The sequence below is a fragment of the Botrytis deweyae genome, assembly GCF_014898535.1.
Source record: "Botrytis deweyae strain B1 chromosome Unknown BDEW_026, whole genome shotgun sequence".
NCBI lineage: Eukaryota > Fungi > Ascomycota > Leotiomycetes > Helotiales > Sclerotiniaceae > Botrytis > Botrytis deweyae.
Genome location: NW_024066233.1, coordinates 228509 through 252493, shown reverse-complemented (window position 1 = coordinate 252493; position 23985 = coordinate 228509). Strand labels below are relative to the sequence as shown.

At 42.6% G+C, this 23985-nt stretch overlaps 5 protein-coding genes across 5 annotated transcripts; 3 read left to right on the top strand and 2 right to left on the bottom strand.

Moving 5' to 3' along the window:
• Positions 1–1104: 1104 nt before the first annotated feature.
• Positions 1105–2274, bottom strand: EAE98_009152 (uncharacterized protein; the record flags this gene model as incomplete). The annotated part of the gene is made up of 1 exon (XM_038956773.1): positions 1105–2274. The coding sequence occupies one exon, from the start codon at positions 2272–2274 to the stop codon at positions 1105–1107; it is 1170 nt and encodes a 389-aa protein (XP_038806839.1).
• A 6253-nt stretch (positions 2275–8527) lies between these two features.
• On the top strand, positions 8528–8968 carry EAE98_009151 (uncharacterized protein; the record flags this gene model as incomplete). The annotated part of the gene is made up of 2 exons (XM_038956772.1): positions 8528–8552; positions 8733–8968. 2 exons carry the CDS (start codon positions 8528–8530, stop codon positions 8966–8968), a joined length of 261 nt encoding a protein of 86 aa, XP_038806838.1.
• Positions 8969–12511: 3543 nt separating this feature from the next.
• Positions 12512–14198, bottom strand: EAE98_009150 (uncharacterized protein; the record flags this gene model as incomplete). The annotated part of the gene is made up of 2 exons (XM_038956771.1): positions 12512–14054; positions 14134–14198. The coding sequence occupies 2 exons, from the start codon at positions 14196–14198 to the stop codon at positions 12512–12514; spliced, it is 1608 nt and encodes a 535-aa protein (XP_038806837.1).
• Positions 14199–15322: 1124 nt separating this feature from the next.
• Positions 15323–17689, top strand: EAE98_009149 (uncharacterized protein; the record flags this gene model as incomplete). The annotated part of the gene is made up of 2 exons (XM_038956770.1): positions 15323–15532; positions 15590–17689. The coding sequence occupies 2 exons, from the start codon at positions 15323–15325 to the stop codon at positions 17687–17689; spliced, it is 2310 nt and encodes a 769-aa protein (XP_038806836.1).
• A 3644-nt stretch (positions 17690–21333) lies between these two features.
• EAE98_009148 (uncharacterized protein) lies at positions 21334–23421 on the top strand (the record flags this gene model as incomplete). Its single annotated transcript, XM_038956769.1, has 5 exons — positions 21334–21340; positions 21846–22321; positions 22375–22608; positions 22657–23247; positions 23302–23421. 5 exons carry the CDS (start codon positions 21334–21336, stop codon positions 23419–23421), a joined length of 1428 nt encoding a protein of 475 aa, XP_038806835.1.
• Positions 23422–23985: the final 564 nt, after the last annotated feature.

Genomic DNA, 23985 nt, shown 5'->3' with positions numbered 1-23985 from the left:
GAAGAGACCCACGACCCTCAGGATTGATGTCCAACTTGCCAAGTTAAGCAACAGGAATAACTCATTATTCAAAGAGCGCCGAAAATCACCTGCTTTTCGTTCGATTCTGTAGAATGAAGCACCTTCTCAATTACTCATATCAAATAGATTAATGGGAACACGACCTCGTACTGTGTACAGCCATTTTGGTATAAACACTTGGATATCACTCAATACAAGCTCGTAGTCTATCGAGGATAAGATCTCTCGGTCTCATGTAAAAGTAAATCTTACTTAATTTGAGATGAAAGAAAGAGAAATGAAGACAAGTGCTTTCCGAGAATGATTTCCCAGTGCCAGCAACACACGACCTCTGAAGTGAGTTGACACACCAGTAGACTTCTACCAGTACCTTTCCCGAACACAATATTAGGTAAAACAGTCATCCTCACAATCTCACAAAATTTACATAAAATTCAAAAGGCACAGACAAACTTGGTAGGAGTGTAACATATTAATAATTAAAATCCACCTCTCCTTGTATTCCCTAACAAACACAAGCGATCAGATCCATGCCGATCAGGTCCAACCAGACCTTCAAACTCTATGCTAATGCTACCAAATGCCATTCCATGCTTATGTAACGTTAACGTTGTCACGTATATCCACCCAGTCCCAGCGTATATGCACTTCAAATAACTCAGGGTATTCCCGTGCCCAAGTCCCAATCCATCCATCCATCCCAATCCTTCCTGTCAAAAAGACATCTAACCCAATTCCAGATGGCAAAAGAAATCCAGATTTGTTTTTTCATCCTGAAGATCAAGACTGTCCTTTTGACATCTCTTTCCACATCCCCATCCATGATGTGATGTGATATGATTGAACTCCAATCTAAACGCCCAATAAACTCCTTGCGATGCAAGATGTGATATACTGCAAACTCTCATGATCATGAGACGCCATTCTCAAGTTCGATAAGAGCAAAAAAAAAAAAAAAAAAAAAAAAAAAAGACGAAAATTCATCAATTGATACAAAGAAAATCGTAAACCAAACAAGCCATTTTCTTCCTTCCTTCCAATAAACTCCCGATCCGAAACCAGAATGAGAAGTGCCGAAGAACTTCACGCAGTAGAGAGATTCTTTTGACCACCAAAGTATCGTGTTAAGAAGTTACCCTTTGACTTCTTGGCCGCGCGACGCTTTTCCTCTGCCATTGCCATGTTATCATGATGAGCCATGTTGTCAATTTCGTAGGGAAGCATAGGTCTGAGCTTTCCATCAGCACCGGCAACTTGGACGGTAACAATATCGCGAGCAGCACCCGAAGGGGAGTAGGTATCGCATTGCATGGCATCGTTCTCGTCAAGGTAGCTGCTGACAGATGATAGAGGTGTACCCGAGCGAGATAATTCGGAGATGTAAGATGAGGCGGAAGAGGACATGGCGTCGAGGGTATCGGCGGTACCGCTTCGAGTAAGACCGGGAATCTCGGATGAGGATGGTGGTGAGTAGTGGTTGTATGGGTCTTCGGTAGTAAAGAGGGATTGTTGTTCACCGTAGTATGGCATGTACTTTTCTTCGGTTGTTGGGATCCAGTATCTTCCGGCTGAATCAAAGGACATGTTTTGCATTGCGAGGGCTTCTTGTTCTCGTTGAGCTTGTAGACGTGCTTCGCGAAGGCGGTATTGTTCTTGCTTTCGATCCAAGTCAAATCGGATCGGTGTGAGGAAGGGCTCCAAATGAGTATAGAGATCATCAGAGCTGATAATCAAATCCCAGTTGAGTAGCTGAAGTAACTGCTTCTCCATGAGGTTGACTTCTGTCCTGGTGAATGAAAAGTCTGGATAGCCCCGGACATTCGAGTATTCGGCCCAGTGCTTGTTCTTTGGTGATGAGTCGTTAAGAAATTTGGCCGATAAGATCAATGTTGCAAGGAAAATTCTGTGAACTGTACATCTTAAACCTTTTGCAACTGGTGGCAGTCTCTTCTTCAGTCTCGCCAGGTATACCAAGCTGGTCATGAGCGTAGGTACTTGGACGTTGGATCTCTTTATCAAAGAAGTAATGAATCTCTCTAATGATGGTAAATCTGATGCTGATCTTTTCTCTTGAGGGGGAGTTCGAGGCGGTGAGGGACCTTGACTTGAGGAGATTTGTGTGGGTTCGCACTGAATGACTTCTCTCGCCTTTTGAGCAAGGTAGTTGATCATATCTTGAGAGACTGTTTGGAAAACAAAGTGACCCAAAGCCACCTCATTAGAGGTTCTAGGAACGTTTGAGTTGAGCGACATGGTGTCTTGAGTGATATTGGACTGCTTGTAGTCGTTGTATTTCGATGTTGTTGACTTGTATCTAGATATGTTGTAGATCGTGACTTGATCAACGTTTGATATTGGGAAATGGAATAATGATCTCGTAACAAAAAGATAAAAGTAAAGATACACCAAGCTATAAGGTCATAAAAAGGAAAGTCGTTATTGTCCTGAGCCGATATTGGTTGTCTGATTTTTTTTCCGGAAGAGAAAAAAATGTGACTGTTTCTATTGTGTCCAGGCCTCAATTCTATTGTGGTTTGTCGGCTGAGGTTAAAGTACACTCGGCTGTTGAAAACAATAGGGAAAGAAATCGTCGAATAGAAAAATACAAGACGTTAAAGGTGAATCAAATCTTTCGAGAAAATTTCCAAAAGAAATTAAGCAAAATAATGACGACCACAAAGCTCGTAATATTGAATCTTAAATTTCGCGAATGAGTGAGAAAAGATCCGACCAGCGGAATCCTATAGAGGAATGAAGTTGGCGCAGCTGGTTACTATGCGTGGAGGCACTGAAGAGGATCAGTTGGCTATATAAAAATCCGGAATTGTCTCGCCTCAAGCCTGACAAAGGCGTTCCTAGGGGCGGATCGAAAAGGCAGGGGGTTTTGTTTTGGGGTAAAGAGTGGCTGAAGTCGATTGGGCCAAAATGATGATATGCAGATAGGCGCGGAGGATTTTCGTGCGGTGGAGGTGAGGTGAGGTTAGGTGAAGAAGGTCAGCGAATAGGCCGAAGCAACTTGAAGCAAGTAGCTAGCAAGTAACCACTTTGTGTTATTTATATGAGCGACTGGTGAAACGGTATGATTTTATTTGCTCTTTCCTCTCGAATCGATGAGTTGATAGTTCAACTGGAATCTAAATTGGAGTACCCCGTGGTTATAGTCTCTTGTCTTATGTTTCGTTTCGTTTCGTTTCGTTTCGTAATGGTCGTATTGGTCGTAATCGTAGTCTACTCCTGAGTTGGTGGTCCTTAAAAGAGATTTGTGATGGATGGTGACTTGACGATTGACCCCAGTGAAAATCGATCGGTCGAAGTACCGGGTTGGGATTGTCGGTACGTTTGTCAAGGGTTAATTCCAAAGGTGTATTGTATTGTCGAAGGATGCTGAGAACCCGAAAAGAAGTCTATAAAAGGAAGAATGTCGAGGTTTTCGATGAGAAATGTGAATGATGTATGGAAGGGGGGAGAGCTGTAGACGATATATGTAAATACCTTCTGTCGAGGCTGGAGGGAGGTATGTAAGTGTGTGTACTAGATTTCTTTTTTCCCTTTCTTGATCTTTACTTCAGAAGTTTTTAATTGTCTTTCGTATGCTCCAATGCTTTTCTCCCTACAGTATCCAGCTCTTCCTTGCCAGAAGTAAATGTATTTTCGGTCCAGTAAGGAAATGTCAAGTTCGTCTGGGAATAATTGGACCAGATTGAAAGTGTATAGTGTCTAAAATGCCAAATTGAGTCCTAGGCGCTGGGAAAGGAATGCTTGGGATTGATTGATACCCCTCGTTTCTCAAAATGGAACCAAGGATGCAAGTGGCTCTAAAGGTAGTTCCAAACCTTCGAAATGGCTAATCGTTCAGGATGACAAGGGTTTCTTGAAGCTATTATAATAAACAGCAAGGTATAGAATGGATTAATTGGTAGGTGGGATTTCCGAATGGTATATCTATGCTTTGGTGTACTAGCTAGGCGATGATTGGAAAAAGGGTCAGGCTAGTGGCGTCGGTGCGTGGGAGCGTGGATGGACCAATGCATGCGAAATGCAGCGGGTTTCAGATGTACTGAGTAGCTCGATTGGTCAAAGTACCTTGCGCCCCGAGGATCAGATGGCAGGCGAGACAAGCACACCTAGATGTGCAAAATGTACAAGGGCTCAGTTGAAACCAAGGGTTTGATCGTTCGAATTGATCGTCTAAGGTAACGAGGAATGATTTGTTTGTAATGCTTCAAAAGATATTGTAGGACAAGTCTAAGTAAGGTGAAAGTTGTACAATTCTGCTGTAAAACGATGGACCAAGAATTGAACAGGAGTCGAGATTCGAATCTATGCTTTCGTGTAGGAGGAATGTATGATAGAGTAGGAAGTATAGGCAACGAGCTAGAATGGATGTAATCTGAGCTGGAGCATAAGCATAAGCATAAGCAATTACACTGGCCGTTATGCCGTGCTTGGATGATCTCTAGAACTGCAGTTCTCTCTTTTTCGTGTATCTCTCTCTATCGTTCCCGTCGCTTTTCCAGATTCGTCTGTTTGCTGGTTTTGCAGACTTCTTGGGGTTGATTCGTTACTTCGAGCTCTTTAGGTCAAGTGCCGATAAAAAGGGCTGAAGTAAGGCTGTGCGGTTACTATCAAGTTGAGTATCCTGAAACCACTGGAAGAATTCGATTTATGAAGATATTCAACTAAATACCAATAAATGCATGTATATTGGAAATGAAGCGTGAGGGGAATTCTACTAAAGGAGGAAGATGTATTGACGATGATAAAATGGGGAAAACGGTGGAAGCATTCAATATGATTCGAATATATCGCAAACTTCACCAATATGGCTGCTATGACTGGTTACGATCTCACTAACTCCGCATGGCGAGTAATGGTCAACATCGGTATTTAAATGGATCAGCATATACGTGTCGAGCCTTCTATTGAGAGCGGTGAATGTGACACTTCAGCGAATATCCCATGATTTGGCAACGATCACACAACAAATATTCCCTGTACTTTTCAAAAAATATGAGTCTGGAAGTATATTTTCTTAGAATATGTGGATGGTTGATCATTCATCAATCAATCAATGCTGTAGGGTTGGAATAATGCTTGTTACCTCCACCTGGGCACTGAACACATCATGCGCAATACTGGAATGACGACTTTTTTTCTAATCTTTTCCCACCTCCGACGATGCCCAGATAGCGAGATACCCATATATCTACAGCCCAACCGTGCCATGCCAACCTCTTCAAAACGAAAACTCTAACGACCTCGGGGAGAATCATACACACTTAGGTAGATCATATCATCGAATTACCAGGTCAAGGAAGCGAGAAAATTTTGACTTTTTTTCATGGAAGTCCGCAATAACTCTGTGTCAAATTGTGTGGCTGAGAGATGGCTGAAGTAGATTTATATGAATCAAGTATCGTAGGTAATGCTTATAATGCGTACGACAACTCCGATGTTCGAACATATCTAAGTGCCTACCAACCAATGGTAATACCGAAGGGAATGCACCCCCTCCCGCTCATGAAAAAGATTAGAAGACGAGGCTTGTCAGTTTGATACGAATATCCATCCATATCCATGTTCATGATGGCAATGACAATGGCGAAGATAAAGATTAATGCTCAACCACAATATGTGAAAGATCATTGGTGAGATATGACCAAAGCCAAGGGATGGGGTACGGGACTAGAAAGTTCATTTGATGTTGCTTCTAAAGTAAACTTCAGCCGAAGTCAATGGCTAGTGGTGTGTAGATCTATTTAGATCCAATTAGATTCCGCTTTCCCAGATTTCCAGATCTTCTAGTTTGAGGGCAGCCGTAATTAGGGAGAGCTTAATGAATATCTACCGTATCGTGCGTATATAGTATGTACTGTGTATGTGTACTAGGCACTTGCTTTACTTACCCCAGCCCCTTTTTGCTACCCAGCCATGATGTTCGGCAACGAGAATGAGGTGATAATTATTATTATCAATTCATACATCTAATTTTTCATGCGTACAAGAAATATGACAAACTTCGATCAGGGCGACATGAAAGGCAGAGAGTCGAGGCCGATCAAAAGTCTTTTCTTCTTCGTAACAAATTTCTCCAAATCTCCTTACGGTTATTGACTGGTAGAGTCTCAACAAATCAAAAGTAGTTGCTCCATATAAATCCATCAGTCTCAAATGGTATTGGTCCAAAAGAATGAATTCGCCTGAAACATCCCCCCTCCCCCCTCCACCCTTTTCAAATACATCCCGTTGTTCCTGCTACTGCCACTGCTACTGCCACATTATCATCCGAAAACGACATTCCCTTATCCACCATCTGCCATCTCCTGCTCTCCGGAGTTTTGGCGATAGCATTATGGCCGTCCTGTGAGTCTGTCAATCCAGGTTATGATTCATCATAGTAGACTCAGCCTGCGATGCAAGACGTTTTATTCATCAATGCCGATGTTTTTACATCCGTCATTACTAGGTTGTTTCCTGGGGTTCATACTTCATCCAAAGTCAATATATCCTCAACACCCTCAAAATTCATGCAATGTCCAATAAAATTATCAGACGATGCCACATCCGGACTCTCCATATATCACGAGAGGACATTCCACTTTTCAACGCTTCAAAGATGTGGCAGTGCGATAAATCTTGGAAAAAAGATCTCAAATATTCAATCATCAACACCCACACCCACACTCATCAATGCGCATTATTGTCGGAAATGTCTTACATTAATCATGCGGTCATTCCGGACCTTCAATAATTCCTTTCCATTGCGCAACATTATTCTTGGCCATGGCTATCGATGATACTCAACCATCCGGTCCTTCTTTATTATCATGATCTCATATAGGAATACGAAGAGCATGTTACAACATTCTTTGAAGCGTTACGGGTCTGCTCGGAGGTCTCATGAAAAATGGGACTGGCGGCTACTGAGTACCTATGCTGGTACGTACGGTACATGCAACGCGCGGAAGTGGCTTTATTTATCTCTTCCATTGTCCCATCAAGCGCCCAAATCTATTTTCGTAATCTTGGCGATATTTGATTTGGGTTGAAACGACAAACCATATATCGTTACTCAACCTATTGCTTCTATTGCGCGTCTGTTGTTTGATGCGTTATGGTCGTACAGCTTCAGACAGGAACATGAAGCAATCGATGAAGTATTACTGTAACTTCAACAATTAACGCACCAAGTGGCTCCGTGTTGAAACATTGGAGATCGTTCAGAAGTTAGCAAGCGCTTGGTAATTTACTGGTCATCGTATCATTTCGCATATTATTGAGGATTGTGTTATTGGACATCAAAGTCAGATGTTTCGATATTCCTCTCGTAAAGCCACTTCCCTTTCTAGATGATGCACGTGTTCTTACAGAGGCAATCTGAAATAGCTGCTCGCAAGTTTCATTTGGTTGATCTAAAATTTGAAACACCCAACTACTAGTATAGTTTTGTCATTCATCGCCTATCTCAATCAGACATGATGCCAGGACTAAAAACAAAACAGTGTGGTCACGAGGGTTCCGGTTTCAATGGTAACATTTATGAAATTTTCCTATGCGATGTTTTTGGATTAAGTTCACTTGATAGCAGCATGATAGGCAGTTGTCTTAAATTCAATTAAATGCTACATATCAGTGTATTTACGTAGCAAGCGAGAAGAAAAAATGCAAACGACATTGATCTATTCTCTCCCCATCCTCCAGCTGCATCCATTTCCTATCTAGCTCTGCATAGTATCCAGGCCATCAATTCATTGCAAGATTGGCTTCTAAAGTATCGTTACTAGACGGCCACTTCTTCCATCGCCCCCACACGATCTATTTCTACGTATCCAATCTCAAAACCTCGGACATTTAATTTCGCTGACAGTAAAGTTCTTACATCTTCCCTCCACACGTAAGCGGTTGGCACGTAGATGTCACATTGTCACGGGGTCCAAACCTTTGTGATGTGATCATTGTTGTCATGTTGGTTAGTTCCTTCCCCCATATTTGTTCAGCCACTTCCTTCAGGGGGTTGAGATGCTTATTCATATCGTGAGAGCATCCTTCTTTACAACAGTAGCCTCATGACATGTGAAGGAAGTGGCACAGTGGTGCAAAGGGATTTTACCCAATGACGATCATCTTTATTTGTATTCGCTCATTACACATGTAGCTTATTTCTACGTACAATATTTTACAAACGAAAGATAAAAGGATGGCCACGGTGATTCCGAATACATATCATTAGAGTAGTCTTCCGGCTCAAGTTGATGATTTTGTGTCCGCTAAAATTTCCCCGCACTTTGTTGTACGTGCTATGTATTGTTAATTGTGACAAATAACAAGATCCGGAAATACCGTCTGAGAAGGAGTAACAAGATATATTAGAAGGGAATATGATATCTAGCATATAGCAATTGCTGATACATTCCAAAATCCACTGACTGCCCATCTTGCCACGAGTTTGCGTTCTGTGCTATTATGCTACATGCGAAGGGTACTGTTTTAAAGCGTCACATTCACGATGGTTTTATTTGGCGTCTGGCCTGGTGAGTGAGAAGCGAGACAAAATCAGTTCTGTAGAATGGTCTAGACAACTGTGCCCCTAATTGTCTCAATGCACCAGAACTTTGCATTCTTTGTTATCTAAAACTTTTGCCAATCTAGACCAGAAACTTTTAGTTCCCATCACAATTGGTGCCAGTTCCCTCACCCCATTCCACAATTAGCGCATCCTCAGAAACCATCACCATCACCAACAGTCATAACCCTACTTATCACATCACAATCTGTAGGAAGTCGCGACTCGGTATCATATGACCTCATTACCCAAGCAAACAATCATTTCCAACCAGCACGCTTCCTACAAGTTCCTCACCATTTGACCCTACAAAACTATAATGATGTATTCTATCCAGGTCTAGAACAATGGCCCAAGTTTAATCATAAACTTAATATACCTTAGTACTTACAACATGCCATCTATTTCTACTTAAAAGCTTCGCACGTTCTAGATTCTGGCCCATCAATTCACCTTCTTACTAACCTCCATACCGCACGACCTACTCATCCGACCTACTCGTCTGCCTCGCTCCGCTCTCTTCCCCAACGCATCCTTTTTCAGGTCTCCGGTCTACTTTTCGTTCTACCACCGTCTCACCTTGTACATCATCACTAACGACAACAACAACAGCAACATTAAATCACTCTCTGCGCCACATCCAGCCACATCCAGCCACCCACCATACTATTTAACCGTCCCAACATCCCTCATATTCCTTCTCCATCGGGCGTAGCATAGGGTTGTAAACTTGTCCAGTGTGCATGGATCTCGAATCCTTTCCAGCTTTCACTATCAACATCCACATCCACATCCATATGGAAGATCGTCGCTGATTACGCCAAATCATGCTCATTCTCAATGAAAGATATATCGGCGATCAGCTTTGTATATGTGGAGTTTCATGCTTGCATCTCATATACATATGCTACATGGTGTATAGTATATATGCAGCACTTCTACATTCCGTCCCGCTTCTTGATAGTTTGGGACTTCTAGAGTGGTGCGCCGGAATTTGAGATTGATTGGTTTTTGTGGGGGGTAAGTATACTTCGGAGTTTATCTGATGTGATATTGCATCAAGGAAGCTAAGTGTTGAGATTTCGCCGACTACAACAACTGGAAGATCTTTTATGAGAATTTTAGTATTCAAACTTTAGAACAGTGCAAGTATAGTTATATCGCATTTCGTGCATAAAATTAAACACTCCACCCTGTTAAACCCAGTGTCTTCTTCGAGCCCTCCCTTCTAATCACAACATTACAAAATCACATAAACTCATATCCATACAAACCACATTCCCGCATTTCAACTAGTTATATGTATTCATAAAAAAAAGGATGGCTTTTACTAGACATCTTATAAATAACATCATCGCAAAAGAATGGTTACACGGATGTGTATATAAATAGCTCAGTCCCTGCACCCACCACATTCAGCTCTTCATCTATTTTTCTTCCCGCGTACTAGGATGTATATATCCAGCTCAGCTACGGATCGCGAAAGGAAATCATAGTTTAGAATCGGAGAGGTACGTAATACATGTGATATTTACACAATTTCATAAATACACGGAATAGTTAAATTGTCGTCGAGATCTGTCGTCAACATTCACCATCGTTGCAGCGGCATCGCAGCGCAAACGTGGGATTTCGTTTTCGCTAATGTGACGTGGTACTTAGGGGCTGAAAGTCCGGGAATATAAATATCATTCATACCTGTCTATCTATGCAGGGCAGGCAAGGGGCAAACGAAGCGATGTCTGCCGTATTGCCTTTTTGTGCGTATACTTATGCATATTAGACGGGAGAATGATATGTTACCGTAAGGGAATGCGGGTTTTGTGGACCCCATTGCATCTTGATGGATGGATGGGGTGAGTGCAAGTGAATTGATGGGGTTGGGTGGGGGGTGAAGATGTATCTTCGGGTTGATATTTTGAATGGAGAGTACTTTTGGATGTACTGTTTAATACTGGATATGATATTTTCTAAGCGGATGGTTAAGAGAGCAACAGTATAATGCAGAGTATCAGTATAGACAATCAGAGGTTGTGATTCGATATCTTGGACGAATTGAAGGGAATGCAAGTTCAAACTTTACTGGATATCAAGAGGGCAGAAACTCATAATTGGGTACATAGATGTCTTTCCAGAACTTCAGATCCCTTATTGAAAGGCTGCATAGTAGGAGTCAAAGCGATGAGAACTCGGGGAATACTAAGAAGTCTAGCTGAAGCTTCCTCAATACTGTAGAGAGTCTGATCACAGGCCATTGTGTTGAACTCTCCTCTTATCATGTCGGGAATTTCCCTTGATGGTGTGTTTTTCAAGATGGCTTCATCTAATGCTTAGATACATACTGCTACTAGTATCATTAAGTATTTGAAAACAGACGGCCATTAAGTGTCACAACGCGACTTGATCATTTATTCTCAATCGCGGCTTGCCACAGACACACATATCTGCTAGGAAAATGTCGCTGAAGTTATCAATGAGCTCAGAACCCGACTGAATCCTGTACATGAACTGACTTCCCATCTATCCATAATCTGCGACATGATATCCAGAAGGCTTGGAAGGAGATAGGTACATCATGATTTCTCTTAGAGTTCTTCCCTCTATCAAAACGGTACTTGAGATCCTCAAGACTACTAGCCTTTTCGCTAAATCTTCCCGTGAGAAAACATAGAACACAAGCCCTCTAAACCCAACATCTCTATCCCAAACAACCTCCTCGAACTAAACAGAGTATCTAGCTACGTTTTCTACACCACATAGAGCAGTTCCGAACATCCAATTTAATGATTCAAGCAAAGATCTGCATATCACAAGACCCAGAGCTCGCACTCATTCTAAGCAGGTTTCCCCAGTTTCTAACCACCGGTGAGCTCGAAAACAATACAGACGTCGTTCTCCCTCGAACCCTAAATTCTTCATCCCTCGAACTCTCAAGTTCGATCCATAAATTCCTTCACTGTCTATGACGTGCATATTTTTACAATCCGCAATGAGTATTGACAGTCCTAACAAGCCCCCTTTTCGTTTTTTCTTTCCTTTTCGTTTTTTCTTTCTTTTGCGATTTCGAGATACATGTAAACGATATATACAGCGATTTCTTAACATGCAGCAAACCCTCCATAGTACCTCCCAATCACCAGATGTCAACGATCAAGCCTTAGTCCCGAAAAAGACAAAATTTTGCGAGTTCAAGATACACAACCAGCCCAGCCAACCCCCTAGCCTTCGCCTTTCGCCTCTCCCCTCGCACTAAACCAAAGAGGAGAAAAAGCGACGCCGAAGACATATCAAAAAAGAAACCACCCCCTCTCCCCACTCCCCATTCCCCACTCCTAATCTCAACTTTAGAGAACCATAAACAACACACCAGGTAGATGAAACTAAGCCATACAATCAAACTCCTTTAGCAATAACACTCTAACTGCCAACCACACACTAGCGCGATTCGCATCCAAACCCCACGGTAAAGATAATAATGAGATCGAGCAGATGAGATACGCAACTAAGCATCACCTTCCTCTCGTCTTCGAGTCCACTGGTGGTCTTATTCTTAGGCTAGTACTTTGAGCCAGCTAAATCTAAACCCCAAGGAGGTTGTAAGGGATTAAGATGTGCAAGGAAACCCAGATTTTATTGCTTTTATCATAATTCGACTTCAACATTTAGTCATCAATATTCTGATTATGTCCATATTCTTCTCAGAAACATGGAGTTCAAAATCATGAAAACACATATATTATATACTCTGCATGTGTATCTCATCTCTAACGTCTCTTTCGCTGTTGTAAAGAGCGAGATGATAGATACACATAAGAGGGATTAACAGGAAATTGTTTATTAGTCATATCTATTATATTGTAAATGATATACAGCCAACTATAGCCTCTACCAATCTCTCTCATAGAACTGTAATAATTCTCAACACGATCACTTTTTAACTTTCAAAAGTCCCTCCCATTCTTTCCTCAAATTCTCCATCTCCGTCCAACACTTGACACCCAAGACCTCGAAATCCTCTCTCGCTTCCCTTGTCAATGGTACCGCATCTCTTTGTCTCCCCTTTCTTCTCTCTCCGGTATCAATTGTCTTTGGAGTTTTACCTTCCCATCCCCAACCAGGAACTTCGGTTCGTATAACACGCTCTTTCCCACTTGCATCTGTAGCTGATCCCCATTTCGAAGCTGTCCCGTCCATGTTATCTAGAACCTCGTCGGGAGATAATGCTACCCAGACTGGTGCTACAGCAGCAGTGTAAGGTTTGATGGTATGCCATTGACTTCCCATCCATCTTACAAGGTAGAAGATCCATCTGTAGATAAATACCAACACGATATTCAAGGGCATGATTTCCGAAACAAAAATTCCAGGTTGAACCACGTACATTTTAGGTTTTATCAATTTTGCTGGCGGTTCTTCCTCCGATTCGGAGTTCTCCACGTGAACGTCGGAACAATCGAACCATGAAGAGGAGGCTTTGCCTGCTGCTCGTAGTTTTCTCGAAAGGACGAGAACATCTGTAAGACGCTTGGAGCTTTCGTATGGCGTGCGGCTTTCCAAACCTTGTAAGTCATCTTCATCAAAATGTTGTGCTTGTGCCTCGATACTAGATACCCATATTATTCTTCCGCTGGTAGTCGCCGAAGGAGAAGATGTTCGTGATAGCAAAGGCATCAATTCATGTGCGAGAACATAATGACCAAAAACGTTAGAACAGAATGTTGCCCCGAGAGGTGGTTCCTCTGGAGTTTCGCCGTTGAGCAAAGGCTGCGTAGCTTCATCGTCCGAGGGTTTGGCTTGTTTTGGAGAGGCAGAGGATAATTGAGGTTTGGTTATAGCACCAACTTCCGCAAGCTTGTAAGTCGGCCATGTTACAGCTTCTGTCATATCTGTCAAGACAGTCCATATAGCCTTTGGCCAATCGATTCCTGACCATCCGCCTATCCCTGCATTCAAGACTATGACATCCAACCTTGGTATCCTAATTCCGCTCAATCCCCATCCCCAAGATCTTTGCTCGCCATCAGACCCTTCCTTCTGGCTCAATGCCCATCTATCTTGTTTAACATCTGCGGAATAAGTGGCGGTACCAGGGGAGCCATCAGGTAATCGGTGACCATCCATTGTAGTAGCATCTGGGCTCCCAATAGTTCCATTGACAAGCCTATCGGTAAGGGCATATACACTTTTCAAGTCACACAAGTCGACTTCAACCCCAAGAAAATGAACTCGAGCCACCATATCCTGCCATCTATATACATTTCCCTGAGACTTAGCTCTCGCTCGTTGTGAATCTGCGAATGCGGAGTAGTCGACCAGTTTTCGTAGATGGGCACGCAGGCGAGAGATTGTGAATCGTGTCTTCAGCGGTGTACGTGTGCAAAGGATAAGAATCAAATGTTTAGCAGGAGGAGTATCGGATGAAGTCAGAAATTCATCGATTAATCTGGAAGCAATGGCAAACCCTAGACCGCTAGAGAGTTGTCAACGATTAGAATCGAGAATCTCGAAGCTCATTGTCAATAATGAAAACAGCTTGGGGATGAAAGTACCTGTTTGCGCCTGTTACCAAAGCAAAAGTCTGACTTTCACTTGTCTCCCATGGTGGTAAACCCATTTTATTGAGCTTTCGTGGTTAATTGGTATATAAAATGTGGAGGGTGAACAGGATTGAAATTGTAGGGAGCAACTTGTACATATGGCTGTTGCTCCCCCATCAAATTAAATCGACTAAATCATCCTATCTATCCTAGGCGCTTCGTTCCACAAACACAAGGTAGAAAAGGCTGAGGTCAAATATAATCCACCAGGGTAGGAATGTATTTGGGAGAAAGTGACAAGCCTCCATTATAATTTATATTCCAACAATTGATTGAAATCCTTCGTTGGTTGGGGTTTACTCAGGTAGGTATACCTATGGTTGGATTTTGGAAGCGCCGCTGATAGACTTTGTGCATCCTCTTGCATGTCTTCCAGACTTCGCACGTGATTTCAGATATGATAACGAGCGTTGAAAGTCTTGGTACTGTAGTAGGAGGTAGTTATGGTCATAGTTGTGGTTATTTGTTAAGCTGTCCATCAAATCTGGAGATCAATCCGCAGGGAGGGGAGGAGTCAGTCATCGTATGCATGGGAAAATCATATAATTTCAAGAGGCAACCATTGGTTCTACGCTAAGGGATTATCATCATGGCAATTGATATCCTCCATACTCGTAATAACATTTTATTTGTCAATGGGATTGTCAACGGGGATTTTCCATCGAAAGAGTGAGCTGGAGCTGCAGCGCTTATCGCTTACGAACGGGTGTGGAATTTAATCCGGTTCCGTTAAAAAAATGCAAAAATGTAGTTTTACTAAATCAAGAAAATCATTCCATTGTTACCCGCCGCCGCTTCATTGCTTCTTTTCATTTCATAAATATCACTGAATTTGAAATATTTGACCCGTTTTATTTTTTTCGGCCGATATGACTTTGGGATTCTTACGACTCACTAGGCCTACAAAAACAAATACCTGAGGAAATCTTGGAACCCTAATCAATCCCGAAAATCGCCGTGTCTGGTGCTCTGATACCCGAATGAAATCATTGAGCTGCGGTTGAACAATTGAACAATCAAGACTAAAATCCGATCTTGTTTAACAGATACACGAAATAAATAACTCGGACCTCCCACCCCGCACTTTTTAAGAACTTCTTTACTTCTCTGCACTGGGCATTCTGATCTACATTCCGCCATCATGGCCAACGAGCAGCAGGTTCACGAACACATGCCTCGAAAGGACAAGCACAAGGAACAATTTCCTATGACAAACTGGATATACGATGTATTCCTGTGGACTTTTTCAATACTCGTCGACCTCTTCTTTCGAGAAGTCCACCCAAGAGGAGCATGGAAAGTTCCAAGGCGCGGGCCTGTTATCTTCGTAGCAGCCCCTCATGCAAATCAGGTATGCGACAGATGGCTTTTGTAGGTTTGGAACTCTTGAATTAACCCATTTATATAGTTCGTTGACCCTCTTATTCTAATGCGCACCCTCCGAAATGAATGTCATCGTCGCGCCGCTTTTCTTATCGCCGCCAAATCTATGGGTCGATTCATCGTGGGCTGGTTTGCACGAAAAGTGGGCGCGGTTCCCGTTGGACGAGCTCTGGATATGGTAAAGCCTGGATCTGGTACAATATATCTACCAGACCCTATCAATGATCCGCTCCTCATTCGTGGAGTTGGTACAAAATTCGACGGCAAGGAAGTACAAGTTGGAGGATTACTGGTTCTGCCTACAATGGACGGGACCGCAGCCAATACCGAAATAGCGGAAGTAATTAGCGCAGAGGAAATGAGATTGAAGAAACCTTTCAAAGGTCGAAATGCTATGATACAGCTCACTGGACGAACTGATGTTGACGAAAATGGCAAGTTTGGTGACCAGTCTGTCAAGGGTACCAAAGAAGGTTTTGAAGGATCAAAATATAAGACTGCCCCGAAAGTTGATCAAACCCAGGTTTATGATGCCGTCTTTGATCGTCTCAAGGGTGGTGGAGCTGTTGGCATTTTCCCAGAAGGTGGAAGTCACGACAGGACCGAATTGCTTCCCTTGAAAGCTGGTGTGGCTATTATGGCTCTTGGATCTTTGGCTGCAAATCCCGATAGCGGTCTTCAGATTGTACCATGTGGCATGAATTATTTCCATGCCCATAAATTTCGCTCAAGAGCCGTGATTGAGTTTGGTAATCCCATCGAAGTTCCAAAAGAGCTTGTCGAGCTCTACAAAAGTGGAGACCGAAGAGGGGCAGTCAGCCAACTATTGGATATTGTATACCAAGCCCTTGTTGCTGTCACTGTTACAAGTCCTGACTACGATACCCTCATGCTTATCCAAGCCGCTCGAAGACTCTATAACCCAACTGGCAAGAAGCTTCCACTCCCTATGGTAGTCGAGTTAAATCGAAGACTGGTTAAGGGTTATACGCATTACAAGGATGATCCAAGAATTGTTTCACTCAAGAAATCCGTTTTGGACTACAACAGACAACTACGTTATATGAATCTTAAGGATCATCAAGTCGAATATGCCAAGTTTTCTGTTCCAAAAGCCGTATTCCTTTTATTTTATCGCCTGGGAAAACTAGCTGTCTTATCCATTGGTGTCATTCCAGGGCTTGTCTTATTTGCACCAGTTTTCATAGCTTCCAAAATTATTAGCATCAAGAAGTCGAAGGAAGCTTTGGCTGCTTCCACGGTCAAACTTCAAGGACGGGATGTTATGGCAACATGGAAACTCTTGGTTGCCCTTGCTTTTGCACCGATTTTGTACAACTTTTATACCATCATCCTCGCATATTGGACTTACAAGAACAGAGTTCAAGGATATGTGCCCGAATGGGTACCCCTCTACGCTATCTTCGTTTTCGGATATATTCTTTTCCCAGCTATTACCTTTGCAGCCCTTCGATTCGGAGAAGTTGGCATGGATATTGCTAAATCATTGCGACCATTAATCGTGGCTCTTAACCCATCTTCTAGCAATGTCATCTTTAAACTACGCGAGCGCAGAGCACAACTCAGCGCACAGGTTACAGATGTGATCAATACACTTGGCCCTGAAATGTTTCCTGATTTCGATGCTTCCAGAATCGTAGCTGACCCCTTCAATCGTGATGAGGCTAAGACTCCCACTTCACCTCGTCAAACCGATCTACGTCGCGGTAGTAATCAATCGGGCATTTCGGATGAATCGCCACCACGTGTTCTTCACCGGAGCAATACTGCAGGTGCATCTATTGGCGGCGGCTCTAGTATGAATGGACATCTTCCACGCAACGAGTCATTTGGCAATCTCGGTAACATTGCACTATTTGCAACTCGACCACCATCCAGGAGTAGAAGTCGTAGTAGCAGTAGTGGTGGTGCCGTAGGGTCAGCGGGGTTCCCATTGAAAAGCTTCAGTGCATTGGATGGCAAAGCTAGTTTTGATGAGGTCAGTCAGAAGATTCGCGGTGCGATGAAGGAGAGGGGACAAATTAGACGGAGACAAAGTGAAGTGAATAGGGAAGAGGAAGATGCAGCGTATAGCAGTGGAGACGAGGAAAGAAAAAGGGTTTAGAGGAAGAGGAAGGAAAAGTTAATTGGGTTGGGTATCTTGAAAGAGGCAGCATAAAATCGGCGAAGAGTTGAAACGGATGGGTTGGGATGGGATAGTTTGACAACGGGGCGTAGCGTGGGCGTTTAGGAGGGAAATACCACTACTCTAGATGGACGTCTTTCAACAATCCTAGCTGAATGAAAATTGTAATCGGTTCATTTATTTGTTATGTCTTGTTGTTAGATAGTGTTATTGAATGTGAAGTCATGAGTATGTGCCAAATTTTTATTTTTTTTATTTAAAAAAAAGCCATCTTTGATACCTCGCCACGCACTATATCTCGCTTTTTCAATCTACCTATGGTAGGTATCTATCTCATTGTTCTCAAAACCTACCTAAGAGGGGGGGGTTGCGAGGGGAGGGGGGGGTTATGATCGACCTGTCTGTTTATATCTGGGTAGAAATCTCTCACTCGTCATAAATACATTTCAATATTCTATGGTGGAATGGTGGAATGGTGTAATTGCTATACACGCTGCAATGCAATGCATGTGTGCGGTATGGTGAGGTAGGTAGGTAAGGTAAGGTAAGCTCAATTCCAATGGATGATATTAGGGCGGGCTTGGTTGGTAACGGATTTTATTGGGCGATGGCTATTGGTTTGAGATGGTGATGGTGAAGGCTTGGTTTGGGGGGAGTGGGGGGATGGGGAGTGATAGAAAAGTCTGGAAGGGAAGGGAGGTCTAGATTTTCGAGAGGTGTTTGGGGGGAGAAGTTTGGGGTGGGAGTAGGATATACAGAGAACAGAACAGAGAACAGAGTATCTACCTACTAACTTACTTAATCACTATGAGGAATAGAAATTGCGGGATAGATTGTATATCTAGTAGTGTAAGTGTATCTAGTAGTGATCAATAAAATAGATACCGGTATCATATGTATGTCGAATATGTATTCGCGCGTAGAAGATATCCAAGGCAAGGGAATACTTGAGTACTTGAGTACTTACTTACTTTTAAGTACTTACTTACGAAGAGATGAGATGAGAAGAGATGAGAAGAATTATAATTATTATTGCAAGCAACCGCGAAAAGAAAAAGGGGCGCTGAGAAAATTGGCGAAATGTGCTTATTTGTAGGGAGGGATGAGGGATGGGTGGGTAGAAAGTAAGTGCTTGGGAATGGAATCGGGATGGATGGATAATTTGGGAGTGTGGTGTTGTGTGTGTATTGTGTGGTTGTATGTGTGTGTGGTTATTCATATTTATATGGTATCTAGGTATGGATGGATGGATGGATGGATAGATAGATGGAAAGATAGAAAGATAGATAGATGATGAATAGATAGATTGGCAACTCGTGTGACGGTGTGAACGAGTAAATTAAATGCCTCATTCCATGAATGAATGGGTTTGTGAAATTGTGAAGTTCTTCCTTACCTATCACAGGCAAGTAGGTAGGTATCGGTATCACTCCAGGAAAGCTTTGGATAAATACTAGAGAAGCAAGCTGGAAGCAAGCAAGCACATGCGATTGATTCAGGATGCCAGCTGGTCGCAGAAAGTAGGTGTGTAGTATGTACGGAGTATCAACTTTCAAGCCACTTTTTGTCAATTGACGAATTAGATGGGTTTGGGGTGGAGAGATAGAGGATAGAGGAGAGGGTCGGATATTTTGTGAGGGGGCTGTGCAGGTTTTGGTGTAATCTACGATATCTATGGGTGAGAGGTTGTGAGAGGTTGTGAGAGGTAATCTCGAGGTAATGTTATGTTATATTGTGTTACAATTTATATGCGCATTTCGAATGCATAGGGAGGTTACAAATATCGAAGCTTGTTTGTTGGTTTTCTATATTATGATTATACTGATACGTAGGTAGATGTTCAATATTAGATATCTGGTCCCTCTTCTGTACGATGACTTGCAAAGTATTACAGTACATACTGTCGTTCTCGTGTCTGGCTGATGTATATCCCCCGGAGCAGATTCCCAATTCCATCGATAATTTAAACATCACTCCACCCACCAATCATCTGCAATCGTCAAAAGTACCTAGTCGACATGCGAGATGATGATGTTGATGATGCTTGTCGAAATGGCTCGAGTGAGTGATAGTCACTGTCAGATGGTGATGGAGGTTGGTCATAGCTTCTACCTGGAATTGGTGAAGGGCGTGGTTTGTCAGGTTTCTGTTGGTGCTGTTCCTCTGGGATGGATCTGTTGTCGGTATTTGACGGTTGGGATTATCTGGTTCTTGGTATGCAGATGTGATGGATGGATGAAGGATATGAAGATGCGTTGATTGGATACCTGGGAAGTGATGGATGAATTAATTATACGAATCCATGGATCTCTATTGATTACTACGGTAGTATGTTGATAACTTGATATAAACCTATCTAGTACCTACAACCCTCTTACTCCGTATACAGATTATGATTCGTAAATCACACACGGTCCCAACACACAAACCCTCTCACCACTGACCAACATCAACCATCACCGTCACCAATCCTCGAGCCATCGATCTAGTCCGGATTCTTTCGTACCACGGAATGAAATAAAGTTTGGATATAAATCTTGGCACAGGCAACTTCTGGAAAAGGCAGTCCCCGTACCGTACTACACAATACAATCACCATGCTTTTCACGACAATAAGCTAAAGCTCCATTCCCATTCCCATTTGCATCTACATATCTCTCTTCGTTCCCTCGTTCCTTCCACAAAATTAATATCACAAAAGTCATACCTGCCTACCTAGTACCTACATACAAACATACATACCTGCATACATACATACATACACACCTACATACATACATTCCACATACTGGTATCCACACATCTCATCTACACAGGTACTTACTTACTTTACTTACTTGCTTCTTAGAAACTCAAAATACCTACATACCTAGGTACCTAGGTAAGAGGATTCATCCTTTGCAATTATCGTTTGTTACTCCAATTCCAATTCCAATTCCATATCCATATCCAATTCCATATCCTCTCTCTTCTGTTTTCTCGTACATTGATTGATTGATTACATCGTGTCTTTTCTTCTTTCTCTCTCTCTCTCTCTCTCTTTCTCTTCTCTCCTCTTTCTCTCCACCTCTCCACCTCTCCACTCAACTTTCCTCTACTTGGTCGTGACGGGCTTCTTCGGTTTCATCCTCCAGAGCAAACATCCATAATTCTCTTGAAACGCTTGTCCTCCATACTTTCATCACATTGCGGTCGGGGTTTGATCAACATCAAGTTACAACGTGCATCCATCCATCCATCCTCCTCATCATCGTCATCAACAAGGGACTATCATCTCGGGACCTACCACCAGTCTCGCCTGCCCAGTGTACCCAGAAGTTGTGATCAAACCTCCTCCACTCAAAAGGAGGCGCAGCACCTGGCAAAAAGCACTGGGAACCTTTTCTTCCCGCTGCCCGCACCGTCAAAGCTAAAGCGTCGAAAAAGTGTGCCCGAGTCTCGATAACCACGCGCACAACCAACGTTCATGATCCCAACCCAAATCCATTATTGTCCTTCCCATTTAACCAATTACCCTTTTCGTGCAACTTGTTTCCCCCCAAAATTCTAAATTTTTCTTTCGTATAGGCATTGATATTCTCTGTGTGGTTTGCGAGAAGAAAAAAAAAGAGAATTTTGCCAAGATGGTTTGTAAGTAAACAAATTATCCTCCCCTCCTCCTTTCCTTTGCTCTCTGGTGGAAGATATTCATTTCCGAAATTCAATTTACAAGATTATTTCCTCTTTGAGAGTTTGATGGTTTATCGACTCGCCAATCTCATATTACAAGTAAGACGTTGATACAGGCACCTGCAGTCGGGTCTTTGATCCAAGCCCTTTGTTACATTTCTCGTTCGCGCTCCATACTTGAATGGTATCACACAGCCCAATATAACCTTGGTGTCGTCTCCATCACAGGTCAATTGCTCAGATCAAAAGACTTAAACGCTTGAAGCCAAGTAATACTCCTTTGCCTCGTGTCGATACCTAAATCCTTTTTCTTAATTTGGTGGTATCTTTGGCCCACCTGTCAATCTGCCAGCGAATTGCCAAGGGACTTCTTCGAAGCTTAAGTTGGCTGCGGCGCATTGCAATTTCAATATCGAATATACATACGGAGTGGCTGGGCTAACTTTATATCTTCTTTGACATGTAGCACAACCTAAATACCGAAGGGAACTCGCGCGTGTAAGATCCCTTCCATCACCAAACAATCGAGTCAACTCAGGAAATATGTCAAACGGAGTGGACGAAACCTCGCGTCTGTTGGGCGTCAACGGGCATGCCGGAGACAGACGTAAGAGCAGTGTTCATGAATTCTTTCTCAGCAAGAGACATACACCAGGAACCGACAGCGACAATGTCATGGTTAGCTACTCGGCATCGGCATGGCATGTAGGAAAAGTTACTTTGTATAGTAGCTATGTTAACGTTCTGTTGATCTTTGTACCACTGGGTATCGTTGCAGGCCTCACACACTGGGATCCGGTCGTCATCTTCACACTCAACTTCTTCGCTATCATCCCATTGGCTTCCATCCTCTCGTTTGCGACAGAAGAAATCTCCATGAAGTTGGGGGAAACTTTGGGAGGTTTACTGAACGCAACGTTCGGCAACGCTGTGGAACTCATTGTAGGTTCAGGTGTCACATCTTACTTTTCACTTACTAATATCGAACCTCGCAGGTCAGTATCATAGCATTGAAAGAAGGACAAATTCGAATCGTTCAATCGAGTATGTTGGGTAGTATCTTGTCGAACTCCCTTCTTGTGTTGGGATGCTGCTTTATTGCTGGTGGAATTCATAACACTCGCACTGGTACATCTATGGGCATCGAGCAGAGATTTAACGATACTGTCGCCGGAACAATGTCATCTCTCATGGTTCTTGCCGCATGCGCATTGATTATACCCGCCACTGTAAGCTGAAATCCAATATCACTGCAACAAAATCTAACTCTTAGCAAGCTCTATTCTGTTCTCAGTAAATCATCAGCAGACACTGAAACCAACATTTTGATTCTCTCTCACGGAACAGCCATCATTCTATTAATTCTCTACTGTCTTTATTTGTTCTTCCAGCTTCGAACACATTCCAACCTATTTGATGCCGAAAGTCAATCAGCAGGAGAGGAGGAGGAAGTACCACAAATGAGTCCATGGGCTGCTGCTGCTGTTCTCGTTATTGTAACGATCGCGGTATCTGTCTGTGCTGATTACTTGGTTGATTCGATTGACTCGATTGTTGAGAAAGCTCACATCTCCAAAACTTTCGTTGGTCTTATTCTTCTTCCAATTGTCGGTAATGCAGCAGAGCATGTAACAGCTATTGTGGTTGCCGTCAAGGACAAGATGGATCTAGCAATGGGTGTTGCCATCGGATCGAGCATGCAAATCGCACTTTTCGTCACTCCATTCCTTGTGATCTTGGGTTGGATCATTGATAAACCTATGACTTTACATTTCGAGACCTTTGAAACCGTTGTTTTCTTCTTGAGTGTTTTGGTTGTTACCTATGTGGTTCAAGATGGCAAGAGTAATTATTTGGAAGGTTGCATGGTAAGTTTTGATTGGAATCGAAATCACGTTTCAATTTTACTAATATTTACATAGCTTCTTGGTCTCTACATTATTATTGCTCTCGCATTTTTGGTATACCCAGATGAGTCTGCTGGAGCAGGTGAAATTGGAGGAACTGTCGTCAGATCAGTGAAGGCTTTGGCAGGATATTAATCCGAAATTGTGATGTATGGCGTGTGTTGGTTGGCATTGATTGTATCAATTATGGTAATGGCGTTTTAGCGCTGGATATGAAAGGTAGATATCGAGAATCCATAGGGTGGAGAGATGGAGAAGGCGGCACATTTTAACATTGCTTTGTTTTACTAAAAAAAATAATGGGACTTGGGGAAGGCTTTTATGATAGGGTTGCTGGGATGAGCAGTGGATGAACTGTAACAATAGCTCGGAGCTGCGAAGCCATTACCTCTGTGTATGATAGATACTTTACGAGTAATACAATACGTTGAGCTCAATGAAGTTTTAGGGGAACAGGCATGGGTATGTGTGTATGTAAATATGTGACTTGAAATATACAATCCATTGCCCCATTAGAGAGTTTCCAATTTGTACAATAGGTGCATGTCTCACTTATCCCTCTGTCATCACCTCTTTCTCCTTCTTCTTCTTCTCCTTCATCTCCCTAGACAAATCCACAATCTTCACCGAAGGAATAGTGTATTAATTATATCTATCCTTCATATCCTCATATTCTTTCTTCAACATCATCATATCCAT